We start from the raw sequence: 27886 nt of genomic DNA, 5'->3' as shown, positions 1-27886 counted from the left end.
CGGCGGCCCGTTAAATGGCGGCGCGGGCTGTCCCTCAGGGCGGTTGGCGGCAGCGGGTGAGTGAGCGCGCGCGCCCGGCGGTTGGCGCGTCCCGGCTGCGTACGTGCGGCGCGGGCCTGGTGAGCGGCGGGGCCGGGGCCGGGGCCCTGAGGCCGGGCGCGGTTGTGGGGGCGACCGGACGGGCGCGCCCCGGGACAGGCAGCGGGGCCGCGTGTGCGAGCTGGGGCCGGGCCGGCCGCGCACGTGGTGGCCGGGGTCGCGGTGACCTTGAGCGGCGCGGGCCCTGAGGCGGCGGCGAGGGGGAGCCCCGGCCTGTGGCGCCCCCGCGAGGTGCGGCGTGTCGCTTCCCGCGCCCGGCGCCGGCTCCAGGCGGGCGGTCGCGGCCTCCCGCCGGCGCTTGCGTGGGCCTGGCCCGGGAAACCCCGTGCCCGCCGGCGCCGCTCGCAGGAGAGGCGGGGGCCTTCCGCCGCGGGCCGGGCCGGGCCGGCGTGGTGCTGAGCCCGCCAGGGCTCGCCCCGGCTCCCGCCGCTGAAGGAGGCGGGTGGCGAAGGGTCACCTCCAGCCCTGCCCTTGAGGCTTCTCGGCTGCCCGGCGCGAGAGCGGGCGAGACTCGCGCCCTCTTGGGGCGGGTGGAGACCCCGGGGGCAATGAATGGCGGTAACCGAGGCCGAACTCCCCCAGGCTCGTGGCTGGGCGAGCGTTAAAGGAGGCGGTTGAGGTCGCTGTGTGGGTGCTGGAGTCGCTTTTCCTCCCCGGGTGAGAACGGGCGCGAGCGAGGAAGGAGGCTGGTGTCCCTGGCCGGTCAGGGGGGTGAATGAGACCGCGTAGGGGATGGGGAAGACTTAACCCCTCATTGGTTTTGTTCCTCTCCCCTTAAGGAAGGGGAGCGCGTGGAAGGCCGCAGCGGGGTGGTGGGATCAGAATGATGGGTTAGGAAGTCCACGAGGCAGTGCCTCGAATGAGGGTGTGCAGGTGTCATAGCTGCAGAAGTGCATATGGAGAACCTGGGCAAGAGAACTAGCTGTGAACAGATGGGGAACCCTGTGCCTAAGAATCCCCCATCTCAGAACATCTAAAATCTTGTCACAGGAACCTGATTCTTTTTCTTTGAGCCAGTTTACCCCAAGTCACTAAATCCAATGTCATCCAGGAAAGTAGAATTAAGAGGCTTCACTAACGCCTTTCTGAGGCACATGTGCAGCAGTTGCCTTAATGCACAGTTAAGAGTACAAGACATGGCAACTTCTGATGTCTTGAAATTTAAACCCATCTCTTTTAGAGGGCCTAGTGTTTCCCTATCACAAAGCCTTCTATAAATGCTACTTAATATCCAGAGACTGGAAAACTTTAACCCATTTTAAAACACTTAGGTTTGTTAGAAGCTTAATTATGTTAACAAGGCACATCCTGCAAAGTCAGTGCAGAGCCTCACTTCATTTTTTCTAAATGAGGATGAACTTGGCATCTGATTCATGACTTGAATGGAGGTGCGTTACCAGACTGACTTATATTACTGTATTGCCAATAACATGAAAGCCATGAGTTGCCAACTGGAAAAATCCAAGCTTCTGCCTCTTTACAGTGCACTTATAACCAAGGCACTCCTACACTTAGTCTTTTTAATTGGCATGCACAGGTTAATGACTGAAAACTACTAGGGTAATGACTTGGCCCTGCTGTCTTGGGAATTGTACAGACCTGTCTAGTTTTAGATCAGAATTGCTTATAGCCTAAAGTCACATGAAGATAGAGATGTAATTGAGCCAATATAGGTGTTTAACATTCAGGTTTTAGGTCTTTGTTGCTGACTTGGAAGGCTGGCGAGACAGAGGCACTACTGTGGTGTATTGCTGCTGGTACCACATTTTGGGTGTTCATGAATGCTGAAGGCAAGCCTACACTTAAGGATCTTCACTTAAACACTAAAGTTCTGATAAGCTGATGGGGAGCATGTCATCTCAATGTACTTAGTTTTCCACAGAGTTGGTGGGTGTTGGTGAGAGCTCTCTCACCATAGTGTTGTCTAAAGGGGGTAGATTGGAGTAACTGCTTTTGGAGGTACATCTTGCACTCCTGAAACTATACCAATTTATAAGTTTGTAGTGTAGCTCTCACCTGAAGCACAAACTTTCTTTTGTTAATTATTGTGCACTAGCTATGCTATAGTTAACTTGTGATTCTTGAACTGAAGGCAATATAGCTAGGCTTAAAGGGTCCAGGTTCTATAGACTACCATGTGGTGGCTTACTGAGTTGACTTGTATGCCTAAAAGGTCCTTAGAGTTTAAACCTGTGATATCCAAGAACAGTGCTTGCCTAGTCAAGCAGTTGGGAAAGGCTTAAACTTGCCCACACAGCCTTAGTTTAGCTTAGCTCCGTGCACCATAATCACCTGCACTAGTATATGCCATCCAAACCTAGCAGCAGCTAAAAGTTTAACTGCTTCATGGAGGGGTAGGCATAATATTTTGCCTCTAGTCTGAGTGATTTACAAACTTCTGAGTTTAGGTGCAAGTATTCCCCCCTCTACATTTGGGAAGCTTGAGGTGCAGTTAATATTCAAATTCAGTTCAGCTAACTTTAGATGCCTAATTTGAGACCTGTAGGCTCCAAGAACTTGCTATTTTTATAGCACATCAGGTAATACACAAACAGGTGCAATTAATGGCCCCCCAGTGAAGTCTAGTTTTAAATAACTTGCACAGCATCGCAGTACACAGTTGAAGGCCATGCTGGAGAACTGGATTCCAGTGGCCTTATCTAAGATCATAAACTGCTCTCTACTCAACTAATACATGTCCTCCTAAGCTCCCCTCTTCAAATGGTGCAGTTACTATATAGCTGATTCCCAGGGTACCACCTGGCATACTGATAGAAGGATGCTGCAGAAAACTGGTATGCTGGGGAGAAACCAAATTCTAGCACTTCCAAACTCAAATGCTAGATTCTTCAAACTTAATCCTTTCAATGGACTAAATGCTATAATTCAGTCTCTAAACAAATTGTATCCTGAAACCAGTGCTACCCCACTTCTGTTGGAATAACAGTGGGGTTAGATTTTCTAGAGTGACAATGGTAGGCTGTTAGACACTATGTGGGCATTTCACTAGAGAGGTGATACTGTACCAGTGTGCTTCATAGCTGTGTTCTGAGAGCAGAGGGACGCATAATTCTTCAATGCAATTGCATTTTGTAGAGATGATGATTATGGGATACAGGCCTATGTGCCTTCCACTATTCATTTCAACTGCTAAAACTTTTGCCTGGGAAAGGTGTATGGTGTGGAGGATTTCATCCCAGATGTTTAGTTTGACAAACTTGCTTGCCCAAGTTACTTAATGTTGGGATCTTAAAGAGAACCTTACAAATGTAGGTAGCTTTTATCAATGCCACTCTCAATTCAGTTGAGAGGCTGATAAAGGAAGTCAATACCTATGTCAAAACTATTAAGTTACAGCTCTACCAGGTAAGTAAGGATTTTTGTGACCAGTTACTGGGCACATGACTTTGAGACCTCCATAGTCTTCCTGCATGAGCAGACAGTGAGGGAACAAGTAACTTTTCAGAAAATGTGCATGTGTATTTTTGGCTAACTACTTTTTAGCAAGCTTCCAGGGCAGATGGAAGTTGGGCTGTAAATAAATCAAATGCCTAAAAGGAGTATGATAGCACAGTGGTTTAGTCCTTACAGACTGAGTGGTGGAAAAGCTCCTAGTGCGAGTCTGAGTCCAGCTTCTGTCATGCTACTCACTGCCAGTCACTGGACTTCAGGTGTGGGGATGATTCTTATGCTTCCACTAATATTCAGCAGGGACTTGATACAATGGTAACTGACAATAGTGAGGTGAGGACCATGGCAGGGGAAATACCAATACAGTAAACCTCTAAAATATGCTGTTTCATATTGCACATAACTCACTAATGTGAGTTAAGCACAACTTGAAGCTGCTCAGCCTGTCTAGCTGCCCAGGCTGACTGCTACAAAGAGCCCCTTCTCCCAGCAGTACTGCTGTCAGGCTGGCAGCCAGGTAGCATGGAGAAGCAGCCAAGAAACTGACCAGCACTGGTGGGCTGGCTAAGTTTCCTGGGTCCTACAAGCAGCGGAACCAAGTGGCAGCCTGGCTCCAGCTCCACACTTTCCTGTGGTTGGGGGGGGGAACTTGAGTTATGTGGGGGTTGCAGAAACACAACCAACCCCTCATAGCTCAGGGCTTTACTGTAGTATTAAATATCAAATTTGCTCTTGTAACAGCTCCAGGATGAGATCTAAAATGAGTGGGATCTTAGACAGCTGTGAAGTACACAGCTGCTTAATACCTGCATTTTGTGCTCGGGTGGGGGGAGGAGGAAGGAGCTGCACAGAGCACTGGCTCTGCCAACCAGGCTGTGTATAGAACTCCCATGGTGGAACTGCTGCAGAAGCTCTAGGCCAGCAGTGCCCCTCCCCTGCCTGCAACAGCTCTGGCAGGGAGGGGGTACCCCTTCCCAGGCCTCTACTCTGCCAAGCCAGAGCCTGTTCCAGCTTAACAAGTAACCCTCTCCAGCTGTCTCCTGGAGCTGCACTGGTCATGGTGCAGTGGCACCTCTGATGCTCCTAAGCTGTTGCAGTGAGCCTGGGGACAGTCGTCTTTCCCAGGGCAGACTGGACCCCAGGGCAGAGCCCTTGCCATGTATCAGTCCTTTGTCCCCCAACCCTTTGGCCCTATCGCCACCATGTTTGCATCCAGGAGGACTTTTAAATCACGTCTATTGGTTCAAAGTAACTGCATACATGTTAACAAAGGAGGGACCACTAAGGATTACTTGTTGCATGGAAGCTTATGGTCATATTTTTTCATTCCACTTTCTATTTAGAAAAAGCAGATACTGCACTTATTGTTTAGCTAATTCTCAGCCTTCGTCTAGGAAACTAGAGATTAATCTTGGGAGTCCCACTAGGTAGCTTGTGAGTTCATCACTGTTTTCTACCTAGCCTTCAACATAAGCATTAATACTGATCTTAGTGACCTAACACGCAAACCAGAATAACCATTGCACATAATTATGCAGGTGAAACTAATCTTGTTTGTTCTATAGTATTTGCCGGTTTTGTTATCTTAAACTGGCAAAATGATACCAGTACTAAATGTGTATGTGCAGAAATACTTAGTCCCTTGTGCCACATTTGGGGTATGGCAGAAAGTGTCTATGCAATGGTCCATCAGATCAGTGTTACTACAAAGCTTATGCCCTAGTAAATGTTAATCTCCAGGGTGCTGTGGGGTTGTCAAATCGTAAACAATGACATGCATAAGCATTCTAATATGTAAATTTCTGAAATTCTAGGTTCATTCAAGTAGTTGGAGGGAGCTCATTCAAGGAACTATGGATCATGCTCGATCAGCAATCTCTAACTTGGTAAGACTTCCATCCAGTGATGGTGTTCAGACTACAGCACCACTTGCTTATAGCTTAGTTCTTTACCAAAGGTGGTGAACATTGTGGAAGTATAAAAGCTGACTGTCTTGTAATAAGACTGAGTTTGTGCCACTCCAAAGTTTCTCTTCCTAGTCTGACTTCATGAACAAAGTTTCAGGTTGAGCATCAAAAGGACTCATGTATGACATCTCTACATTGGTGTTACAGCTACATTTGTTAGTCTCTACATTGGTGTTAGTGTAACACCAATCATGTCATATTGACCAGTGACTTTGTATACCCAATCTGATACAATGTGGGACTGCCAAAACTACATGAAGTCTTTTCAAGGAAAGCTGAAGATGGCCAAGATGCAAAACAGGGCAACTGACATCTGTGTGAAGTCATGCAGACTGTTTCACTACTGAAAGTGAAGTGACCTTAAGGGTGTTTAGACCTTGTCATGAGCTCAGTCAGGTAAAGGTAACAGCCCTATGCCCCTTTTGGATGGGATATGAACAATGCAGTACTTGGATACAAGCTTTTTAGACAGTTCAAGTATTCCTGGAACTAACAGCCTAAGCTGCTGTTTGGCAGTGGTGAGGGTGGGGCTGGGCACTTCAAGAACATAAAATTGAAGACTTCACTGATGCTCCAAAATGGAGCACAGGCAGATATGCCACAAAGGTCATGAGAGTCTCTGACATGGAATGATGAAAAGCTAATGTTAACCATGAACAGCTGTAGGGAAAATAAAGACTTGTCTCTGATGGGCAGTGTCAGACAGCCAACTCCTGCAATTGCTGGCAGTCATGGCAATACAGTCCTTGTAATGTCTCAGTTGAACTGAAGAGTTTGCAAACTGCCCTCTTAGAGGGCAAGGAATGAATATTGTCACAAGCAGTGACATGGTTTTGAATAAAGGTGATAAAACCACTGAAAACAGTAGAATCCAGGAAGCTAGTGACAGTTGAACTCAAAGTAGCAAGGCCACCCTTAGGCTATTGGCATTAGCAAGGCTTTTCCATGCTTGCTGATGAATATGGATGTCAATACATACTTAAGCCAGGCTGAAAATGCTGCATTATTCAGTCTTTTTAGTATTTAAATCTTACAAAGCAGGAAATATCTCTAGTCTTACCTTCACTTTAAACAGAACTGGAGGATTGCTTTTTACATTTGCTTTCTTCTGGGGGGTTTTGGGGCTGTGGGGAGGGGAAGATGGCTTACGGCATTTTGATGGGTTTTATTTAGCAGAAGGTGGTGGTGGGCAGTATGGGGAGGAGAGACCTGTCAAGAGGGTAGGAGTGTCCATGGGGGCTGGGAGATATTGGTTAAACTTCAGTGAGGGCACAAATATAAACTAGCCAGCAAGTTTGGTCTTGAAATTTTCAGTCTCCTAATTGGGAACCACCTTCTGGGAGGTGCAGGGGACTGACCTAACTAGCTTCAAGACTGAGCTTTAAGTTCATGGGGGTATTCTATGAAGAAGGCCACATGCTATTGTAAGCAGTCTGATTGCTAGTAGCAAAAATCCCCAGTGGCTAGACAGGACATGAGATGGGGAGAGCTGAATTACTGCAGGGAATCCTTTTCCCCAATTGTCAGCCTGGTAAGCCTTTCACACTAGCTCAGCGTTAGCTGCCATTTGTGGTTGGGAAGGAGTTTGCCCAGGTCAGATTGAAAAATCTCCTTTCCCCATGGTCTTTGACACCCCTGCAGCATGAGTCACTTGCAGGTTTAAACTTGCCAGGTGGACTTTCAGCTAGTCTTTAAACCATGATTTGAAGGCTGCAGACCCTCCCCCAGAAGTTAGGGGGCCTAGGGTAAAGGTGAATGAGGTTCTGTGGCCTACAAAGTGCAGGAGATTAGACTAAGGTCAGAAAGGCCCATCCTGCTCTAAAGTCTGACAGACTTGTTTAATAGTCCTGTGCTGCCTCTGGAGCAAGGGAGGCTGTCTAATCCTTAATGATGTTGAGCTGCCTTAAAAGTTTTACTTACTGCACTTCTTTGAAAATCAAACCCAAATTCCTTTTTCTCTACAAAGGTAACTTAAAGATGGCCTAAAAGTCTTTTGAATGACTTTAACTCTGCAATTTATCTAGTGTATTTATATGCATCCTAAATGTGGGCTTATAGGAGACATGGAATCCTGTGACTCACTGCATAATAGCTAAAACTGGCTCTTTAATGTGTATCCTAGATAAATGAGACTTGGCATGTGTTCTGGAATAAACAACTTAGATTGTAACAAGTGGGGTAGTGATTCTTGTGTATTACCAAGTTATGTAACTTTCACCCACTGTCCTTCCATTTAGTTTGGAGGTGGGCCACTGTCATACACCCGTTTCAGTCTGACTCGGCATATGGATGGAGACAGTCATGTGGAAATGAAGCTGTCTGAGGAAGAGGAAGGTGGAGAAAATGGAGTGACTAATGTTCATGCCCATGTAACAAAACCTAGGAATAGGAGCAGAAACATCTGGTGCAAGATTGCTGCTGCAAGCCTCCTCTTCTTAATTGGTAAGATGAAAGGAAAAAGGACCATGGGTCACTGGCAGGAGAGTTGTCTTGGTTCTTCTGGTCTAGTGACTGCAATGTGTGCAATCTGAGCTGTAGCCATGTTAGTCTAACTTCATAAATAACAAGCAGTCTCATACTCTGGTCTATTATACAGTACTACAACAGTTTATCCAATACATTACTATACTGCTTACTCTTCATCTCTGATAAAATCCATTCCAAATGAGGCATTGTACCCAGATTCCAGGGCTGAAACCTGTGAATCCATGCTCTTAACTCTTCACATCCAAACATTAAGATGGTTCACAAATACTGAGCCACTAATTACCTGTGCTTTATGTAGTCACCAGAAAGCTTTAGATAGGGGTACTCAGACTTTTTTCATACAATCTGAAAGTGAGGGTCTCTACGGACTAAACAAATGATCTTTCTAAATCTTGTTACTGTGAAACTCTGGATAAAAGTACTATATAAACCTTCAATGCTGCTTACTGCTACAAATAAAAGCACAAGTCTGCTTTTATTCAGTAGGGGTGTCTCCCCTGCCACAGCAGCTATCTAGCCTGAGCCATGAGAGGGAGGGACATCTCATTGGCAGCCATAAAGGCACTCTTCCCCAGCTCCAGGCTTTCTCTATCGCAGCCATGCACTTCACAAATTCTCCACTGCTTCCTACTTCCGCCTAAGGCGGCAACCTCACTTTGATGTTGCCTGGACCATAGATCCCCACCCATTGTCATACGCAGGTGCATGCCTTGGAGGAACTACTAGCAAACCATTGGTGGCTCACAGGTGACACTGAGGCTAGCTTAGCTGACAATGTCAAAGCAAAGGGCTAACAGCATTGAGGAAACCAAGCTACCAAACAAGCTATGCGAGGACCAAAGCTATAGCAGGCATGGTTAATGCTGGAAACAGATCAATTAAGACCAGGCCTACATGGTGGTCTAAAGTCAAACTAAATTAAATAATTGAACTACATCATTCATGTAGCTGGCTTATATGTACCTTAGGCTGACTACCTGCAGTGTCTCAACTGTGCTGGATCACGGGAGCACCACTATCAGAAGCTGTTTGTTCCAGGCAGTGCCATAGCTGAGAGCATGTTCAGTGCCTTTTTTTTTAAAATAGATCACTAAATTGCCCTAGTGGATCAGTTGGCGCACAAACCAGCATGTAGTAGAGACAGGCCCTTGGCCTGGAGAAAAGTGTAGATTTGGTGCTTCAGTGCTGTGACTAAGCTTAAGTTCATTACTGTAAGCAAGCAAATACAGCATAATCAAAACCTGAGTAGTATTGGAAACTTCATGAATGTCTTGATTAGCATGTAAGGTGCTCTGTCGACACCAGTTGTCACATGCAGACTCCATTAAGGTGAAACTTGCTTCCAAACTATACCAGCTTTCCTAATCTTGAATGGGAAAACAAGCCTTGACTGTCTTCAGTCATGCCAAAGCTACTTGGGAGACTAACTCTTCATAGCACAAACACATCTGATATTCCCCCCCTTTAGGGTTTCTGATTGGCTACTTGAGTTATCGTGGACGAATGCAGGCAACCAGCACTTGTTCAGGTGAAAATAAGGCATGTGGAAACATTGCCACTACACCTTCCCCAGGAGATGAGTACATAGAGCCTGCTGAACCTGTCCTGTACTGGAATGATCTGAAAACAATGTTGTCTTCTAAGCTGAAAGCTGTAGATATTGACCCAGATTCAAGGTAACATCTTCCTGCAGTTTTCATTAGAGCTGTTTCCGCTAAATATTTGGAATGTGAGAATGAGAAACCTTCTAGCTCCTGTAGAACACAAGAGGAGAACCTCTTTCGGTCAAGGGCCACTGACCTACAAATCAGGGTGTAGGAGGCAGCAAGCCCCTTGCTGGCCTGCCTAGTGCAGGGTGGCCCCTGATGAAGGCAACACCAGTCCCCTCAAGATGTGTCCCACATGGTGGAGGACAGGCGTCAAGACTCATGGCTTCCCCCCTGGGCCAGATTAAGTGTCTGGGGAGGAGGCAGTGCTGAGGCTAGATCCTGTGGGGCCACTTGGCTATAGTCTGGGTGCAAAAATGTGTGGCTTAATGTGTGGGAAGGGCTGAGGTAAGGGTAGGAGCACAGATGGCTCCATGCATCTCTGGGCACTGATGTTCCTGTTAGATATTTTGATTAGAGTATTGGGGGGGGGGGGGTCAGTGACTGTAGGAAGCACTTCCCTGCACCCATGGGTCAGATGAAGCCTGTGGCTTGCCTTCATGGGGAAGTTGGACCCTTGCAGACCTTACCATGGTGAGCTGGTGCTAGCACTTCACCCATATGGATTCGGGAGGGGGGCAGGTTTGTGGCTAGAGTGCTCGCTGGGCCGGCTGAAGGGAACCTTGCAAGCTGTAGCTAGCCCACAAGCCATAGGTTACCCATCTGTGCTGTAAATAAGGGGTGTTGAGGATTATAGCAGTCATGACCTGTGTGGGTGGTGACCCAAGGGAGTCAAATGTTGCCCAGCTGACTAGCAGAGGACTACCAGCATGTTTCTACTCTTGGACTGGTTGTGCCCATAACTTAATCTGCTGGTGGGGGAGGAAACACTGGTCATAACTAATCTACATGTCATTTGAGACTTGAGTAGCTTGTTAACAACCCAGTATTGTACAGCATAGCTGGCTGATAACAGTACCTTATCTTCCATTCCAGGACTTCATCATCTTATGAAGCTGGCTCTGATGAGGATGAGAGTCTTGCTGACAGCATTCATAGTCGGTTGACCAATTTCAAACTAGACAAAGTTTGGAGTGATGAGCATTATGTTACACTGCAGGTCCCAGGCAGGTATGTGGATCTTAGCGAGCAAATGTTTAGAACTAGTAAACACAAGTGTCCTCAAACTTAGACCTCAGCATGGTTAGAGGGAACTCAAAACAACTCAGAGCTTCACTTGTGCATGCTAGTGTACAGTAGAAGCTTGATCTGCCTATCATCCCTGGAGAACAGGGTTGGCTAAGCAAATTTTCCAGGTAGTCAAGCAGGACCACCTGTCCTGCTGCTGCCACCCTAGCCAGGGACACTAGTCAAGCAGGACCACCTGTCCTGCTGCTGCCACCCTAGCCAGGGACACTAGTCAAGCAGGACCACCTGTCCTGCTGCTGCCACCCTAGCCAGGGACACTAGTTAAGCAGCTGCTGGATAAAACTGCTTTTGCTATCCCTCTGAACTTTTTAACTCCTTCTAGTTTAAGGAAAGATTTAAAAATGTACCAAAGTTATAAACTATAGCACTAAATTTACCACAGAATAACAAATTGCCTATAGCAAAGAGGCTGACTACTCAGACTAAAGTTGTCTCAGTTAGTGCAATCCCATTTGATGGAATTTAGGGATCCTGTTGCCACATCCCTAGATGTGTCTTGACCTGGAAGATGCAGTCAGCTTTTGTTACCAGCTTAGAGCTTGGATCCTTGTTATAGGAAGGAATACTGAGGTAGGGAATGCAGTGTTCCTAACTTCTGACATGAGGGGGCACCAATTAGTTCCTTCTGCATTCCAATATTTGCGTGCAAGAACCTGTCACCCCTTTCAGGGTTAACGACTCAAACTACCTCCATTACTATTCTAGAAAAATGTAGGCTTTCCTGTAGCTTGGCTTACAAAACTGGCTTTACAGACATGTATTTACCTAATGCTTCTCATATGGTAAGTATCCAGACTTCCAATGGTAATGGACCTACTTAATGCCTGTCAGATACTTCTGCAGTGAGTAGTCATAGTATAGCAATTTCCTAAATTGCAATACCAGTTCTAAAATGTACATTGGCATATGACTCCATTAATGTTTGTCCAACAGCTCACCAAACAAAGTGACTATTGAGTCTTCAACTGGAATTACAACAGTACCGCAAACTGGATATGTGGCATATAGTGCAAGTGCAACAGTAACAGTAAGTTAACAAGCTTAGTGAACTGTAGATGGCTTTTTAAACAAAGCCATCCTCTTAGCACCTGAGTCAGTTACTGATGTCACTTGTCCCAACTCCTTGACCAGGCTAGACTTCAATTGCCATAGGTTCCTTAATCCCTTTAGCCATCTAGTGTCTGGATTCTACCACAAGTAGCACTGGCTCTTTATTCCCCATCCCTGGGCAGAGTGCTTCTATGCACAAAGGCATGTATTGGGGTGTGCCAGCAATAGACACACATTCTGTCCATTGTGCATGGCTGTAGCTATGTTAATCAGCTGGATGGCACCTGAATGTCTCAACAGGGCCCCCAAACACCACTTACAGGGAACCTAGTTCCTGAGGCACAGGACTACAGCAACACAATAGCCCAGAGCGGGATATAGTGGCATGGACTAAAATATCCCATTAGTTGGAACAGCTCTACAAAATAGCAGGAGGTACTGCCTCAAGGCTTACCACATGGCCCGAGTAGTTAAGTTCTCCAAGAACAGGCAGCAGAGCTGCATATTGTATATGCAGTTAGCGGTTGTAAAAGCCACTATAGTTGTGCACATGAATTGGGCATGTCTTGCCATAAGTGAGGCAAGAGTTTGGACAAGTGATCTGCACCTAATCTTATGGGTTTGGAGACTGCTCTACTTATTTCCACCCAAAAGTCACAAGGCCTGAAGTAGCTGATGGCTGCTTCCTTCCTGAGGGACTGTAGCTAGGGCCCAGCCAGGAGCCCCTCGAACAATTGACTGGAAGACATTGAGGTCACTGGATCAAGTCTGTGCTGGGGCAGGACCTATTATACCTAGCACATCCCTGACAGGTTTGTCCAACCTGGTCTTGAAGACTTCCAGTCTTATGGGAACAGGGTTCCAAGTGCTTAACCAAGTGGTTGTGGGGGAAAAGCGGTCTGAATGTGTTCCTGCATATTAAGCCCATTACTACTTGGCCAGCTTTCTGTGGAGAAGTAGAACCCAGTTTTTTGCCCTCTAACTGGGGAACCTCTGTCCAGAAAGCTGGCTCTGACTACGGGGAGTAGTTGCAGTAATTTCAGCAGATAACATTGAATGTCCTGGCTTCAAGCAAGTCTTCTGTGCATTCAAGTGACTGAGTTGACACCCCTCAGTGCTGCTTGTAAATAAGACAATTGGGGCTAAGCTTTATAGGCAGAGCTAGTGAGTTTCAATTACCATTACCTTGAATCTTTTTGTTCCAGGGTGAGCCAGTATATGCTAATTATGGCCAGGCAGAGGACTTCCAGGAGCTAAAGGCTAAGAAGATCTCAATCAATGGATCTGTGGTCCTTGTCCGAGCTGGGAAAATTAGCTTTGCTGAGAAGGTAAGTAATGCATGATCCCAGAGTAAGAGGCAGAACAGCGTGATCCTATCAAAGGCCAAATGCATCCGACAGCCCACAAAGCTTAGGCTCCATCTTGGCCTATAAGGTGCCATAGGCTGTCCTTGAAGATACAGACTAACTTGGTGGCTACTGTTAACCATCAGGTTAAAAGTGAAATCGGTCAACTTAACATATGTCACACTAATGAGCTTGGCAAAAGTTCATGCTGCCCCATAGTTTCTGGCCCACAGTCAAGCATAGCACAGTGAGTAAACAGAAGCAGGCAGACCACAAAACTAAAATCTCTTCATGCATCCCCAAGCATGAAGCTTCAGTGTTTGTAGAGTGACTTAAAACTCACCCTTATAGATGAGGGTAATAGCACCTCTAAAAAGGGAGTCCCACATCTTAAACACAGCCATACTGGGTCAGTGATTCCCATCTAGCCTAGTATTCAGTCTTCTGGCAGTGGGTAATGCTAGATGCTTTAGAGCAGTGTTAAACTTTTTGGCATCACACCTCCCCTTTGACATCCAACCCCACCCCCAACAAAACTTCAACTTGTAACTTACAAGAAACACAAACTTGATATAAATGTTTAATTTTAAAAAGTGTAGTTGTCCATGGTACCTTGTGGGTACCTGGTGCAGCCCTAGCTGCCCACACCAGCTGCCCTGCCCTGCCCATTAGACTGCAGTGCCAGAGCCACCTGCCCAAGCCCCACACTGCCAGGGCCAGCTGCAGGCTAGCCACCACCTGCCAGACCAAGCAGTGTGAGCCCCATGTTAAAGGAGCCAGCTGCCAGCATGAGCCCTGGGATGCCAGGCCAGCTGCCCAAGCCCCATGCTACAAGTTAGCTGACCATACAAGCCCAGCAAGTTGCCCACCCAAGCCCCACCATGAAGCCAGGCACCCCCAGCCTCCTGCTTCCCATCAATCCACACTTACTGACTCATGCATGTAGATTTTTGCCAGCTGCAAAGTCTCCCACATAAAATGGCAGGGGCTGAGAGCCAGAAGTGAAGGCCAGCTCTTTGTTTGGGTGGCAGGGGAATGAAAAGGGGGGAGGCTGGGTCACTTCACACCCCGGTTTGGGAAACCATGCTTTAGAGGAATGACTAGAACAGGGCAATTGACAAGGGAGGGATTACTGTCTAGCCCAGTATCAGGCACTACCAAACCCTGGAAATCATTCCCAGGATAAGTGACTTACAACTTAACCCAAATACTTGAAGCTTAGCAGAAGACTTCCATGCCAGTTGTGATAGGATGGGCTTTCTGGACACAAATCAATCCAGGGAAACTTTGCTTAAAATCTAGGCTACTCAAAGCCCTATGCTGGGATTGCCTTCTAAAGCAAATCCAGCCAGCTGCTAGCCCCTTGGCCAATCAGTCTCACAAGCAAACCCAGACTTCTCAGCTGCTCTACCAGCTGAGACCAACAACCCCCAAATTAAGTTGAACAGTTATTAAACCCAACACTGCAGATTCTTCTGTACCCCACGGTCTGCTCCAGACCTTGATCAATATACTTGGATCTTACCCAAACACTCCAATCCTTTAGATCTAAAGAGTTGTTGAAGACCAGGAAACTGTATCAATTTCAGTTATATAAAGTGTGTTAAATGCAGCTATTGTATATCAGATTCTTGAAAGTATCTGAAAGATCAATTCAACTTACCTAGATTCAGTCACTAGAGCATTGTAGGTCTGGCCTCTGGGGCCCACATGCTGGGACACGGAGCCTTGGAGACCAAAAGGTCCGAGACTGTCCACACCATTGTTCTCTCTCCTCTTTGTGACCAAGCCCATTCCCATAGTCCCTTGAGTGTCCACCCCAACTGAGTCAGGTGGGCTCATATGGGAAACTGGCTCCTGGATTCATCCAGTAGCAGTCTCAGGTGTCTGAAATTGCCTTGTTTTGTGTCTCAGCCCAGGTCACTTGACCAGTGGGCTAACTTCCATTGACAAGATCCAAGCCTCTGGGATGTGGATTTGACATCTGAGCACTTATTTATAGCCCATTATCCCAGCTGGGGCTGAGGTCACCCCTTCTATTGTGAAGCATAGCACTAAACACTTTCTAACACAGCTTAAACTCTAGCTTTACCCGTGTATGAGACACAAGTAGCATCTAGATTCAGGGCATCAGTGTCTTTCCTTAGACACCACACATGGCAGGGAAGGGGGGCAGCCCAATATTGGGGCCAATAGCCACAGTGGGCATTAAAACAGCTTCCAGACCAAATGTAAGTCATGTGATATGACTGTCAAACTTCTGTGTCAAGGTGGCTGGAATCTTGGGTGAAATATTTTGCCTGTACAAAAGTGACTTCTGAAGGCTTCTAGTGCCCATGTTTTGAGAGCAGAAACTTACTGGACTCAATGTCTGTCTTCTCCTATAGAAGCTGACTAGACTAGGTCCACTAAGCCTTCCAAAAAGTCTACATGCTCCATAGCATCTCAACAGCTACATTGGCCAAAGATACTGTATAGTGGACTTGCTTGAGTCTTGAGCAGCACTCATGCAATGGCAGATCTGAGCTGTTGCCTCAGGCATCGGAACAGAGCCTGCATTTTGGGCACCCTCTGCACTGGCTCCAGGCAGCATAGAGAAATCTCTCAGAGAAGCAGTGAACTGGATTAAGCCAAGGCTGGTTCTAACAGCTTCCTTAGCTAGCAAGAGTAACTATTAGGATCAGGAGTCTATGGGGAAGGGGCAGGGCCACAGGATAAAGGGAAAAACTAGTCTACCCATTTGAGCATCTTAAGGCTGTCTTGGCAACTTTTGCCTCCTGTATGCATATAAATGAGTACTCGGTGCACTCAGTGGGGTAGTGTCCTACTGAAAAGTAGATGGTAGTCAGCTAATGACCAGCTGATTGATAGTCTGGTCCTTACCATATACTATTCAAACTTGCTGTGGTATGTCTGTAAATTCCTCAGACTGTGGGCACCCAGAAATTGAGTGCCCACTCATGAAGACTGGGTTAAGTGAGACAAACTCAGGCAGGGGTAAATCCAACTTTTCTGAGCCACTTGAACGTTACCTTCCTGTAATCATATGCAAGTTTCTGCAACCAAGGAAAGTAGAAGTGGTATATTAAACATGTCTCAGTAGCTTACAGAGCTCTAGAGATGAAGTTTGTCTGAAGTAAAGCCCTGTAGGGGAGTAGTGACTGCACAAGGGGATTTTGGTATTGGTATAGTATTTAAAGTTGTACAAGCAACTGATTCTGCTCCTTAATTTGAGTCCATTATGTAATATGGCTCAGACTTTACAACTTAGCAAACTCTCTTCCAGGTTGCTAATGCCGAAGGCTTGAATGCAGTAGGTGTCTTGATATACCAGGAATCTGCTGACTTGAGCCTCTTTGGACATGTAAGTACTACTGATGGATATTGGTTGGCTTTAGTCTGGAGGTCAGACTGCATAGTATGATTGCCTAAACACTAATGTGTCTTGCATAATGCATCTAGAAACAATTGTCCACTTAACCTTGACCATAATGTTACTTGACTAAAAGTGCAGCCATAACTTTGAAAGTACAAATACCTGTGGTGGTAACTTAGATTTAATGTCTCACCTACCCAAGGTCTGTATTTTGCATGTAACAACAAATCATTTGTTGACAGGCTCATCTAGGAACAGGTGACCCTTTCACCCCTGGCTTTCCTTCCTTCAACCACACCCAGTTCCCACCAGCTAAATCTTCTGGACTCCCACGCATTCCTGTTCAAACCATATCTGCTGCTGTAGCAGAAAACTTACTCAGGTAACCTCTCCTGATGTGTTACCATAGTCACTAAATACAATCCCATGAGTTACTTGCAGGGATTCAAGTACTGTAGATCCTTGCAGGCAGAGCTTTCCTCCTAAGTGTATATTGAACTGTGGCTTATACAGTCAGCTGCAGTATCAAGGGATAAGATTTCCAAACTTGACTGCTTCTACAAAGGGTGCAAATTGCAGTAGACTTCACTAGTCTGAAACTGGGGCTTCCCAACATTACTCCCCAGTGCCTTGCACTCTTAATGTAGTGTGCTGTTGGTCAAAATTGGGATCCTCGTCTTTCTACAGCCTCTAATTGCCACCTAGTGAAAAGTCATTCCTAATAGAGGCTAAACCAGACTAATGCCACAAGGCTCTGAATGATACTTAAGGATGAAAACCAAGTCTGATATGGAAATATTCATACTTTTCAGCAAAATGAATGTAGAAGATCTCCCTGAGGCATGGAGAGGCATGCTCAAGTACAGAATGAGGTCACTGAGCTCTGCTGGGCTTCAAGTGAAACTTGAAGTAAACAATCAAATGGTAGAGAGAAGAATCCATAACATCTTTGGTGTTATCCAGGGTTTTGATGAACCAGGTAAAGCTTTCTTATGAGGGCGTTAAATAGGCTGGCTGTGCTTAAAAGCTTGTTTACCCTGTAACTGGAATGGCCTGGGGTGGAGTCCTGGACTAAGCTTTAGCCTCACTACTTAAGACTGTTATAGGTCCTCATTGCATCAATCCAATCCTCTTGCAAGGCTACTAGATAAATGGAGAGTTTGACTTGAGTTATGATGCAGTTGTGGGGAGGGGGGGGGACACTAACTTGTACAGAATTCATGGGGAATAGGCAGGCTGGCTGAAGAGAACTCTGACTCTGTTTCATGTTCTCTGGCCTTTCATCTGGTAAGTCAAACATGTCTGTCTGGGCACTGGAGCCAATCCAGCTGAAAGGATTAAAAACCAGCTTGGGCAAGCCAGTGCTTGGTCTTCTATGCACTACCAGACCTGTGCAGTCGAGTGTCTAAGCTAGAGACCCTACAAAGAGGCTCAAATTCTGAGCCTCGCTTTCCAGGCAGTGCTTACCCCAGCACTTGCTAGACTGAGTATGCATAGACTGGAAAACATTGACTTGTAGCAGGATCTAAGGAACTGCACTAACCTGATTGAATTTCTGACTTCCAAAAGACAAGACCATTCTTGAGACTAGTGCTGAGCTAGTAAAGGCCCTTCTGAAAACCCAAGTCTTGCTAAAAGTTGGAGCACTCCTGATATATCATCTGGAAGAGTAAACATGTTGGAGCCTTACTTTTGGAAGGCAGATAAGGCCATCTCACAGCTCTTTCCCTCTTTGCAGATCGGTATGTTGTGATTGGAGCCCAGCGAGATTCCTGGGGTCCTGGTGCAGCAAAGGCTGGTGTAGGAACAAGCATGCTGCTGGAGCTTGCCAAGGCAATTTCTTCCATGAAAACAAGTAATGCTGTTAATTTAAACCTAAATGCACTTTCCAATGGAGAAAAGACACATGCAAAGTAGTCTTAATTAGCTGAGAATATAACCCTAGCAGATGAGTAACAAGATTAACTTGAGGTTGGCACACAGGACCTGACCAGTGCCAAACAAGAGAATTTGCTGGACCGGGGAGGCCAATATTGTCTAGTATAGGGGTCTGCAACCTGCAGCTCTAGAGCAACTTTAAGAACCACTTTGACTCCAAGTACTAGAATTTCAAAGTAAAGACTCCTCCTTTTTTTGGTATTCCAGTAAACATCCAAAAAGCTGAACAAACTGGTATCAAGTAAATTATTTCAATGTTAACTCCCCTTTATGTGCCCTGCTAAAATAGAAGCTTAATATGGCTCCTGAGTTAAGGGCAGGCTCCTTCATATGCATTGCAGCCCTTGACTTGAGGCTTTGATCAAATTTGAAAAAGCCCTTGCTCTTCAGTTGCCAATCCCTGGTCTAGCACATTACCTAAGAGCCCAGTAAGCAGAAGTGTAGAAAACCCTTTAGAATAAATTTACCCCAAATAACAGCACAGAACACTGAGCCAGGAGTAGTGGCTGTAAACTTCATGGGCTCACAGGAAGCCAAGCCAGATGACCACTTGGCATGTTCTAGTTGACCAAACCTACAAATGGCAAGTCTTGCCTGAGCTCAGGATTAGAGGTTGAACTGGTAATAAGCAATATGCTTCTCAATCTCTAACTTCAGCTCAGCTACCTGAGCCACCATCTTGCCCCTTCAGGCTGTGCCATACTAGTCAAGTAGCATTTGGAAGAGTTAGAATTGAATTTGCCAGTTGGAAGGGGCATCTTATCTACCAAATGTCGTCTGGCCAGGGTTTTCCTACAGAGGTGTGTGTGTGTGTGTGTGTGTGTGTGTGTTGGGGGGGGGGGTGGTGGTGGTGGTAGAATTCAGGCTTGCTTTGTCAAGTAAGTTCTTCCAAAACTTACATGCAGACAGAACTTCTTTCGAGCAGTTTATAGTGCACCATTCCTCCACCCCAGAGGTGCTTGCTACTTGTATTAAAGTGCTGTACACAATTGCAAACTCTGGATCAGGGATGAGTGGTGAGACGACAAATCAAGTGCTATAACCATATATTTGGTTAGTATAGTAGACTGGTCTGAGTCCAAGAGCAGCCTAGCTGCTCTTGATGTCCACAGCAAGAGGATCACTGAGTAATCTTACAAATTAAGATGCATCAGACACCTTAACTATTGATTGTTTCCTTCAAAGCATTTAAGTTCTCTTTATATGTTCATGTACAGATAGCATTTAGACAACTAGCATCTCTACAACCTTGACAACTTCAAATGTACATGATAGTTCTAACCATGCACTGAAAGAAATACTGTACAATTGTAGCAGTGAGGGGTAACATTTACCAACTTCACTCAGCAGAGTCACTTTTCAAGGATATCCATCTTGATTTTTGAACTAAAACACCACACCCCTTTAAAAGAATGACCTGAAGGGAAGTGTCCTTTTAAGCAGGTACTAGTGGTCCCTTCTGGCTCTGGAATTTAGACATGTTGAGGTCACCCCCAAGAAGTCACCTGCACTCCTGGGGGCTGACATGTGGCTAAGGGAGGTATTCAATAACAAATGCATTGCCAGTATCTGGCAACTTTATGAATGACTTAACATGGGGGTTAAAGCCACTTCAGTGGGTGGTTAGATGAGCTTTTAGCAAAATTGACAAGATGCTCCAATGTGTAAGACCAGAAAAATCAACAGCCTTACTACTTGTAGCTATGAACTAGCTTCCAGATAATAGCAATCCATCTAGGCTGGCTGTCAAAAGTAGCCAGATCTGTACCTGAGCTCAAGGCCTAAAGTCCTGTTTGTTACTTAGTGAACTCAACTAAATCCTGTATGTAGTTTTTAAGGTAACAGGACTGGATCTCCAACTTTTTTCTTATTTAAAGGTGGCTTTAAACCAAAAAGAAGCATTGTCTTTGCCAGCTGGAGTGCTGGAGAATTTGGAGCTGTTGGTGCTACTGAGTGGCTGGAGGTAAATCTTGGTTTGCTTACTGTCTGTACTAATCACACACCTCTGCCATGAACACTTACTACAGGTCAGTTACTGCCTACTAATAGGCATTGTGGTTGTGTCCTGTTATAGGGTTACTCTGCCAGTCTGCATTCCAAAGCTTTTGCCTACATCAACCTGGATGCTGCAGTTTTAGGTAAGTTGCTCTGTTCAGCAATTCTCAAACTAGAACTCAAGAGAAGTGAACATGGCAAGCAGTTGCACAAAGTGAAGTGCTAAAACTTTGAGCACTAGCAGCTACTTGGTCTAACTAGAATAGCAGGTAAACAACTTGATTTGGGTTAATGCTGCCCATGTACTCTCCAGGGTCTTCAGCAATAACTGGGCACAAACAGCTGAAAATAGAAACTTTGAAGACCCCAATGTTAATTCCTATAATGCTCGGTACACATTAGCTAACATGTTCAAATCTGTCAATCCTTGCAGGTTCAAGGAAGTTCAAGGTTTCTGCCAGCCCCATGTTGTACAAAGTACTGAAGCAGACTATGATGGAGGTGAGTCTTCATCTGTCTGAGCAAGCAGAACCATGATCTAGGTGTACTGAACAGTAACATAACCACTGTCTTGCAGGTGAAGCCTCCATTAAATGAGGAGGGTCTGTACAGTGGAGATTCTGAATGGGCCAGAAGAATGTAAGTATCTATCTAGTTTTGCCCTGTTGGCTTTACAAAGCCAGTCTTAATCCTTCTGAACACCAATCTCCTCATCACTCCCATATGGGAGTAAAGCAACTGAATAGGCCTTCACTGTAGCTTTAAAATTGTTACTGGTCTGCTACTCATACACCTACCCATTAACAGTGTGCCATTTGGTTTGGAGCTGTTCCAGGAACAGTCTTTGGGGAGATGACTGCAAAAACTGGGCTGCTAGTGCTCCACTTAGAATCCCTTGTGGCATTCTCCCCCACCCATTTAGGCTTTGCGAGCTTTGAGCCAAACATCAGATTGGTATATTAGAATGCTGAATAACACTACCAATATTTTTCATTGCAGTGTTCCTTTTCCTCTGGATAATGCAGCCCTCCCTTTTCTAGCATATGCAGGAATCCCAGCAGTTTCCTTCAGTTTCTATGATGTAAGTCACTTCAGTGTGCTTGTAAACTGGGGAATTTGTATTTACACTGCTAACAGTGCTATTTCAGTGCAAGCTAGGAAGCTTGTGATGTCTTTGTGGGTGCAAAGGCATATAGGTCAGAAGTCAGACCTAGCAATTGTGAAGAACTCATCTGGCAGGATGGAGCAAGTCAAACATGTCAGATCACTGACCACTTCCTCCGGTGTTTCTAATAACAGTAGATTAGAATCTACCAGAGCACAAGAAGCAACTTTAGGCAGACTCCACAGCTGCTCCCAGGGCTGCAGGCTTCTTACCACCTCATGAACTGACACAGAAGCTGCACCCTTCAGTGAAGGTTTACCCCAGGGTGTCCAACACATGGCCCCCAGGCCAGAATCTGAGCTGCAGAGCCTTTTTATCCAGCCTGTGGAGCAGTGCCATTTTGAGAGCCAGCTAGGCAGGTCCAAGCCAGATATGGCACTCTAAGGAGCCATTTGCATCTCCCACCTCCTCCTCCTCCTGGCTCCTGTAAACACAGCAAGGGCAGTTCCCATCTCCCATACAGCACTGAGTAGAACAGTTTAGTTGGCTTAATGATAGGCAAGAGGGATCTGGACACTAAAACAACTGAAGACCTGTTTCAGCATGGCAGGGTGCTGGTTGGAGCCATGCAGCTGGACTGAAGAGATACCCCTGCAAGGGGGTGGTAACACCTGGAGCTCTAGTCCTGGATTTAGAGAGGTGTCCAGACCCCTACAGCCCTAAGGCTGGGGCATGCTGGTGGTCTGGGGCATCTTGTGTTCAGCCCTCAGTGTTCTTTAGCAGAGTGGGGTGGGGGGGAAGGGAAAGGCCTGACACCCCTAATCTAACAACCTTGGGGATGGTCTAACCTATAGCTGAACTGCCTTAGCTCAGCATTCACTAGCTGAGAGGGTCAGTAATCTTGTGTAAGCAGCTTCCTAGTTCCTCCTCTGGAAGATGAGATTATATGTTCTAAGTACATGTGTGGCTCTCATCCATACACTTCAGCTGGTCAAGACTTTAATTCTTAAACATCTTTTGGTTATTGGGTGTCTCAGTAGCAGTATAACCTGTGAACTAGAGGTGTAGCTGGGCCTAATACAAAGCTGAAATCTCTTAAGTAGGTATGAACCATGTACCAGTGCTGGAGTTTCTAAACAAGTCTACACCAAAGCTTCTCTTGATTGAGCAAGAATCCTGTCTACCTAGATCCTACAGTCTCAGTAGATGAGAACTGCAATGCAAGAACTAGTTTGTCCAACTGTCTATTGGAATGACTTGATGTAACTGAGGCAGAAGTGTCAAATAACTGGACTTCTGTAATACCAAGGTCTGTGTGCAGAGTTTAACTTGACTCTGACCTTAATGCTGCCACAAATCTTTGATTGTGCAGATCACTCCACTTAATACTTAAGTAGATATTTATGCAAGATATTTCTGCAGATACCTGTATGCAAACTGCATCCTGTGGGTATCCTTGAGTAGAAACATAGTCCCAAACTTTGGTTTTCTGCCAGTGGATAAAGGTGACATCTCACTGGGATCTTTGGTAACAGTTAAGCTGCACTTCTAGGTCACCAGTAGAACTGAAAACTAGCATAGAACTTTGTTGCCCACTTCTGCTCATAGTGGCAGTGCTGGCCTGCATGCAGGAACATTCCCACTAATCAGCTTGATCTTCCACCAAGCAGAATGAGTGCTTGGAGAGGTGTCCAATACACTTCAGTGCTGGAGGAAAGCAGGGACTGGTAACAAGGCATACGGTACAGCTTCCACTAGCTATGGAGGAGTAGAGTAAACAGCCAGAGGCACTTGAAAGAATTACATGAAATATGTTCTCCCTCAGAATGAGGATGGATATCCTTACCTGGGCACCAAGGAGGACAGCTGGAAGAATCTCCTCTCCATGTCCAATATTAAAGAGGCTTTTCATGCAGCTATAGAAGTGGCTGGCCAGATGACTATTAGGATGACCTATGACCATGCGCTTTACCTAGACTATGAGCAATACAACCAGGAACTGCTCAACTTCATTATGAAGATTAGTCAGTACAGACAGGCTATGAAAGTAAGTATCTTCCTAATGGAACAGATCTCTCTTCGGTAAGACTTTACCCTGGTTCACCAGTCCATTCAGTCCCAGGGAGCCTAGAGTCCCAGCGTGGTGTCTGGCAAAATGAGTATTGTCCATGCCAGACAGAGGTGCATTCACCACTGAGGCTGTGTACCATTCAATTCATCATCCACTATTGAATAGTGGAAATAAACGAGTCGGCTAGAGACTAGCACCCCAATTAATAGCATTCATGATGGGCCCCATCTGTGCCCAGACTAGTCACATGGCTGGGCTCTTCTATACCTCTGGGCAGCTCATTAGACTTCCTGAGAAGTTTTTGGCCAAAGCTACCCATATGCTGACAAGCAGAACCACAGATGTGGCATAACTGACAGCCTTCCCCCATGCAACAAATTACACTGGCATAAGAGCTGCTTCTACAAACCTACTGCTACCCTAGCTGGGCAGGAGCAGCAAAGCTGATGAAAGCACTTTCACTCACTAACTGCCCTAGAGCTTACATGGCATAGCTGTGCTGCTGTACACTCCCATATAGCCAGTCTGACTTAACCAGCTCAGGTCCTAGCCCTGCTTCTTATGAACAGAGTATAGGATTTCCCTAACTTCCTTGTAGGGAATGAATCTGACGCTTCAGTGGCTGTACACTGCCCGTGGAGACTTCAGTCGTGCTACAGGTGCATTGGAAAGAGACTTCAGAAATGCTGACCTAAACAACAGGATCCTCAGCCGCCTGATGAATGACCGGGTCATGAAGGTATATATTTGACTTTGTAACTGTTAGTATGAAGTGGAGTGCTCCTTTCAAGGAGGACTAACTTGTAGATTTGGAATAACAGCCCGCTGTCTAGTTGTCTTTCAGACTGCAGCCACCTCACCATAAGAGGCAGAGCTGTTTTACTACAGTTACACATCTTCCTAATGCAGCATCTGGCCCCATGTGACTGCCCTGATAAGATCCTCTGTTAAAGCCTTCACTTCCCCTAGAAACAAGCCTAGGTTTTGCTAGTTACCCCTTAACTTTTTTTGCATGGCTGTTTAGCAAAAATTAAAACTTGCTAAGTAAGACAGTGGAAGTGACTTCTGAATCTTCCAACACCTAAATTCCTTGGCACTCAGCCCTTGCATGTTGCTCAGTTCCTGGATATGGGACTGAATTCCTGCAGATGTAAGTGCAGCTCTAAAACTACATGTCTCTTTTTTTTTTTTCCAAGGTGGAATACAACTTCCTTTCTCCATATGTCTCGCCCAAGGATGTGCCTCTGCGTCATATCATCTTTGGCTCTGGCTCCCACACTCTGTCAGCTTTGCTGGATCACTTGAGCCTCCTGCGGACCAACCCAAGTGCCTTTAATGCAGACCTCTTCAAGAACCAGCTGGCTCTGACAACCTGGACCATTCAGGGTGCAGCTAATGCCTTATCTGGTGACATTTGGAACATAGATAATGAGTTTTAAATGCATGATATAGTAGCATTAATGTGAGGTACAGAAATGGGGAACCCCCTACTGTTCCTCCAATGACTAGCAACCTCTATACAATATATTGACTGACATCTGGAAACATTTTGAGGAAGTAAAACTTTAAATTTGACATGGCAGTGTCATAAAAGCAGCTGTTTTAAGCAGGGATTTCTGTCTGTGCCCACAATCTGCATTTCCAACAGAACAAGGGGTTCTCCTGTTTATGGTACAGCCTCTAAAACAGCTGCTTGTGGTGCTTTCTGCTATACTTGAACAATAGATCAGACTGATTGAAAGCTAAGCCATAGTCTACTCAATGCTGAACAAAAACTAATTGGTACACTTTAAAAAATCTGACTACTAGCTTTTCCTTTTGGCTTTCAGCCTTTAAAGGCAGAAGATCAGCTTTAACCATTGGGGGGGTGGAATTCAAAGGGCTTTCAGCCTCACTCCTGGGGCAGTGAAGGCACCTTGATCAAAGTAAACTTTCCATAGTAGTAGCCTTTAGCTGCTGAAGTAAAGTTCTGAAGTGTCTAGCAACCTAGCAGTGAGTTACCCTGTAAATGAACAGCTTAGCTTGCCAGGAAGCTGACTTGAAACTAACTTTCCCCTTCCTGATCTAAAATTTTTGTGAGGGGAGGTGAAATCAGGGTGTAACTTAATCTGTGTCCTGGCATCAGCCTTTCAGGTAAAATAATGTGGTAACTGGGACTCTGGATGGCTACAGCTGACACTTCAGACCCTGCTGTGAGGCCTTTCATGAAATCAGGAGTCTCTTGCTGCCCAGATTTTTGGACAAGTAAATGGGCAACTCCCCAAAGGCGCTCATGTGGCACTGAGTTATTTATTTATTTATTTATCAGTGACAGAGTTCACTATAAATGGTATGGTTTTTTATAGAAGATAATTATCGGAAGCAGTGCCTTCCATAATTATGACAGTTATACTGTCGTTGAATAAAAGCAGCATCTGCTATTACAATTGAACATGATACTGGAATTTTGCATTAAAATGCTAAAACTAAGCAAAGGCCCATGAAGCTCAGTCACAGAAAATTAAATGACAATTCAGCTTTCTGTGGCTAAATACAAATCTAAGCATTCAATCTTATTAAAAGCAACTCTAGGAAACCACTAAATTCTTACATGCCAACAAAGCTTCCCTTGAACTTAACTGCCTTGCCCTGAGCTCAGGCTTCCTTTCCTATGCATGATTCAATTCCTGTCGTTGTGCATCTATCCTGCTTTCAGCCTTGATTGCTGTAGCAAGAAAAGCACCTCTGAGCTTGGTGGGTAAGACCTCAGTTAACCTGGTCAGAGTGCATTCATTGGATTTAACCACAGCCCTGACTCCATCCTTGGTAAGCCTTGGATGTTACATGCAGACTTGTACCTCTAAGATTAGGCAGCAATTGAATCACATGGCAGCTTTTTGCAGCAAAATTTCCAGTACCTATGTATCATGAGAACCTAACTCATTATCGGGAGCAGTGTCTTCCATAATGTATAAAACAAGGTAGTTTTTGCCTACCAAGGTGTTATATCGGAGGCAGTGATCTCCATATGTTGCACTAAGGGTGTCTAATTATCGGGAACAGTGTTTCCCATAATTTTCTTATGCTTATCCTACAATGACATCTACAGAGCTTGATGGTTAGTATCTAACATGTACCCTCAAATTCCTGCAATCCAATTTCCTGTGTTGCAAATGCTAGTCTATGCCCTCTTTTGAACTCAACCCATGCTATTGTGCTGTGATCTTGTGACTGCTGATCAGACTAACTAGCAAATACTAGAATAGTAAGGCTGTCTCTTAAATTGGAGTTGACTAAATGCTTGTAGTGGTCAGACGAACATGCTGCTGGATTTTGATACTCAACTGGACAGTGGTAACAATCAGTTCTGGCATGTCTAAAGCCAGTACAAATTGGGATGTTCTTGTACTTAGTGTCAAATTGTTCCCTCTTGTATAAACAGTAACTAGCATCACTGGAGACCAAGTCAGATTTGATAGTGAGGCTTACAGGTCCCCCATCTGTTTCCTAATCCAAGCCAAAGTGTGCTGACTTGTTTCCCAGTATGTTGGTACTTCATTAAGAACCTAAATAGGCTGAACTACTAAATGTGTCTAGCTGCAGCCAAAAAGCACATGCTGCTAAAGTGCTCACCCTGTCCTATTACAGTAGGGCACATGTCTGAGACCTCAGTGTGGCCTACTGAGTTTAGATGCCTGGTTCTTGTGCTGAGTCTGCCTGCAGAAAACTTAAATCAGACTTGTTACTGGCAGATCTGTGGTCAGGGTGGGAGAAAGTAGCTGTTTGCAATTTGAGACAATCCAGCAGCAGAGTCCATTAAGCTTTGGAGTAGATTAATCCAACATCCTGAAATTCAGTTCAAGGCAAGTGAATAGCCCAATCTTGCAGTATCTGCCACAACCTTGGTGTTTCCCTCCTTGTTAGAGGGTCCTTCCAGTGATAGACTTAAAGTCCAATCCCTGTTAGTGTTTCGCTGATGTTGTTGTGGCTGGAAATCAGGTCCTGCATGCATCTTGAATTTAGTCTAGTCTATAACTTAAGCTTGATAGAAAGCAGACCACCTGACCTGTAGCTAGATGTGCTGTAACTCATTACTATAGCTCCAGTTGATACTTTGTTGCACATGTACTGAAACTTGACTTTGCAATGGGATATTTGGTTCAGAGATTAACTTGCTGTCTCTTAAATAAACTTAACTCAAAGCTTC

The 27886-nt window shown here is 45.5% G+C and overlaps 1 protein-coding gene across 3 annotated transcripts; it reads left to right on the top strand.

Moving 5' to 3' along the window:
* Positions 1–27886, top strand: TFRC (transferrin receptor). Of its 3 annotated transcripts, none has more exons than XM_075003817.1 (19): positions 1–56; positions 5325–5396; positions 7715–7919; positions 9433–9640; positions 10607–10741; positions 11753–11846; positions 13075–13197; positions 16502–16579; positions 16834–16973; positions 17404–17570; positions 18330–18446; positions 20407–20492; positions 20604–20667; positions 20958–21025; positions 21102–21163; positions 21524–21605; positions 23455–23676; positions 24299–24439; positions 24897–27886. In XM_075003817.1, exons 1-19 carry the CDS (start codon positions 15–17, stop codon positions 25137–25139), a joined length of 2349 nt encoding a protein of 782 aa, XP_074859918.1. In that variant the 5' UTR covers positions 1–14; the 3' UTR covers positions 25140–27886. The 3 variants fall into 3 exon arrangements, with proteins under 3 accessions (XP_074859918.1, XP_074859919.1, XP_074859920.1); XM_075003818.1 differs by having other exon boundaries at positions 53–119; XM_075003819.1 differs by lacking the exon at positions 1–56 and adding an exon at positions 391–756.

Source organism: Carettochelys insculpta, chromosome 10 (assembly GCF_033958435.1).
Source record: "Carettochelys insculpta isolate YL-2023 chromosome 10, ASM3395843v1, whole genome shotgun sequence".
NCBI classification, from domain to species: domain Eukaryota; kingdom Metazoa; phylum Chordata; order Testudines; family Carettochelyidae; genus Carettochelys; species Carettochelys insculpta.
The sequence above is the reverse complement of the archived record's forward strand: the minus strand, read 5'-3'. Positions and strand labels throughout refer to the sequence as shown.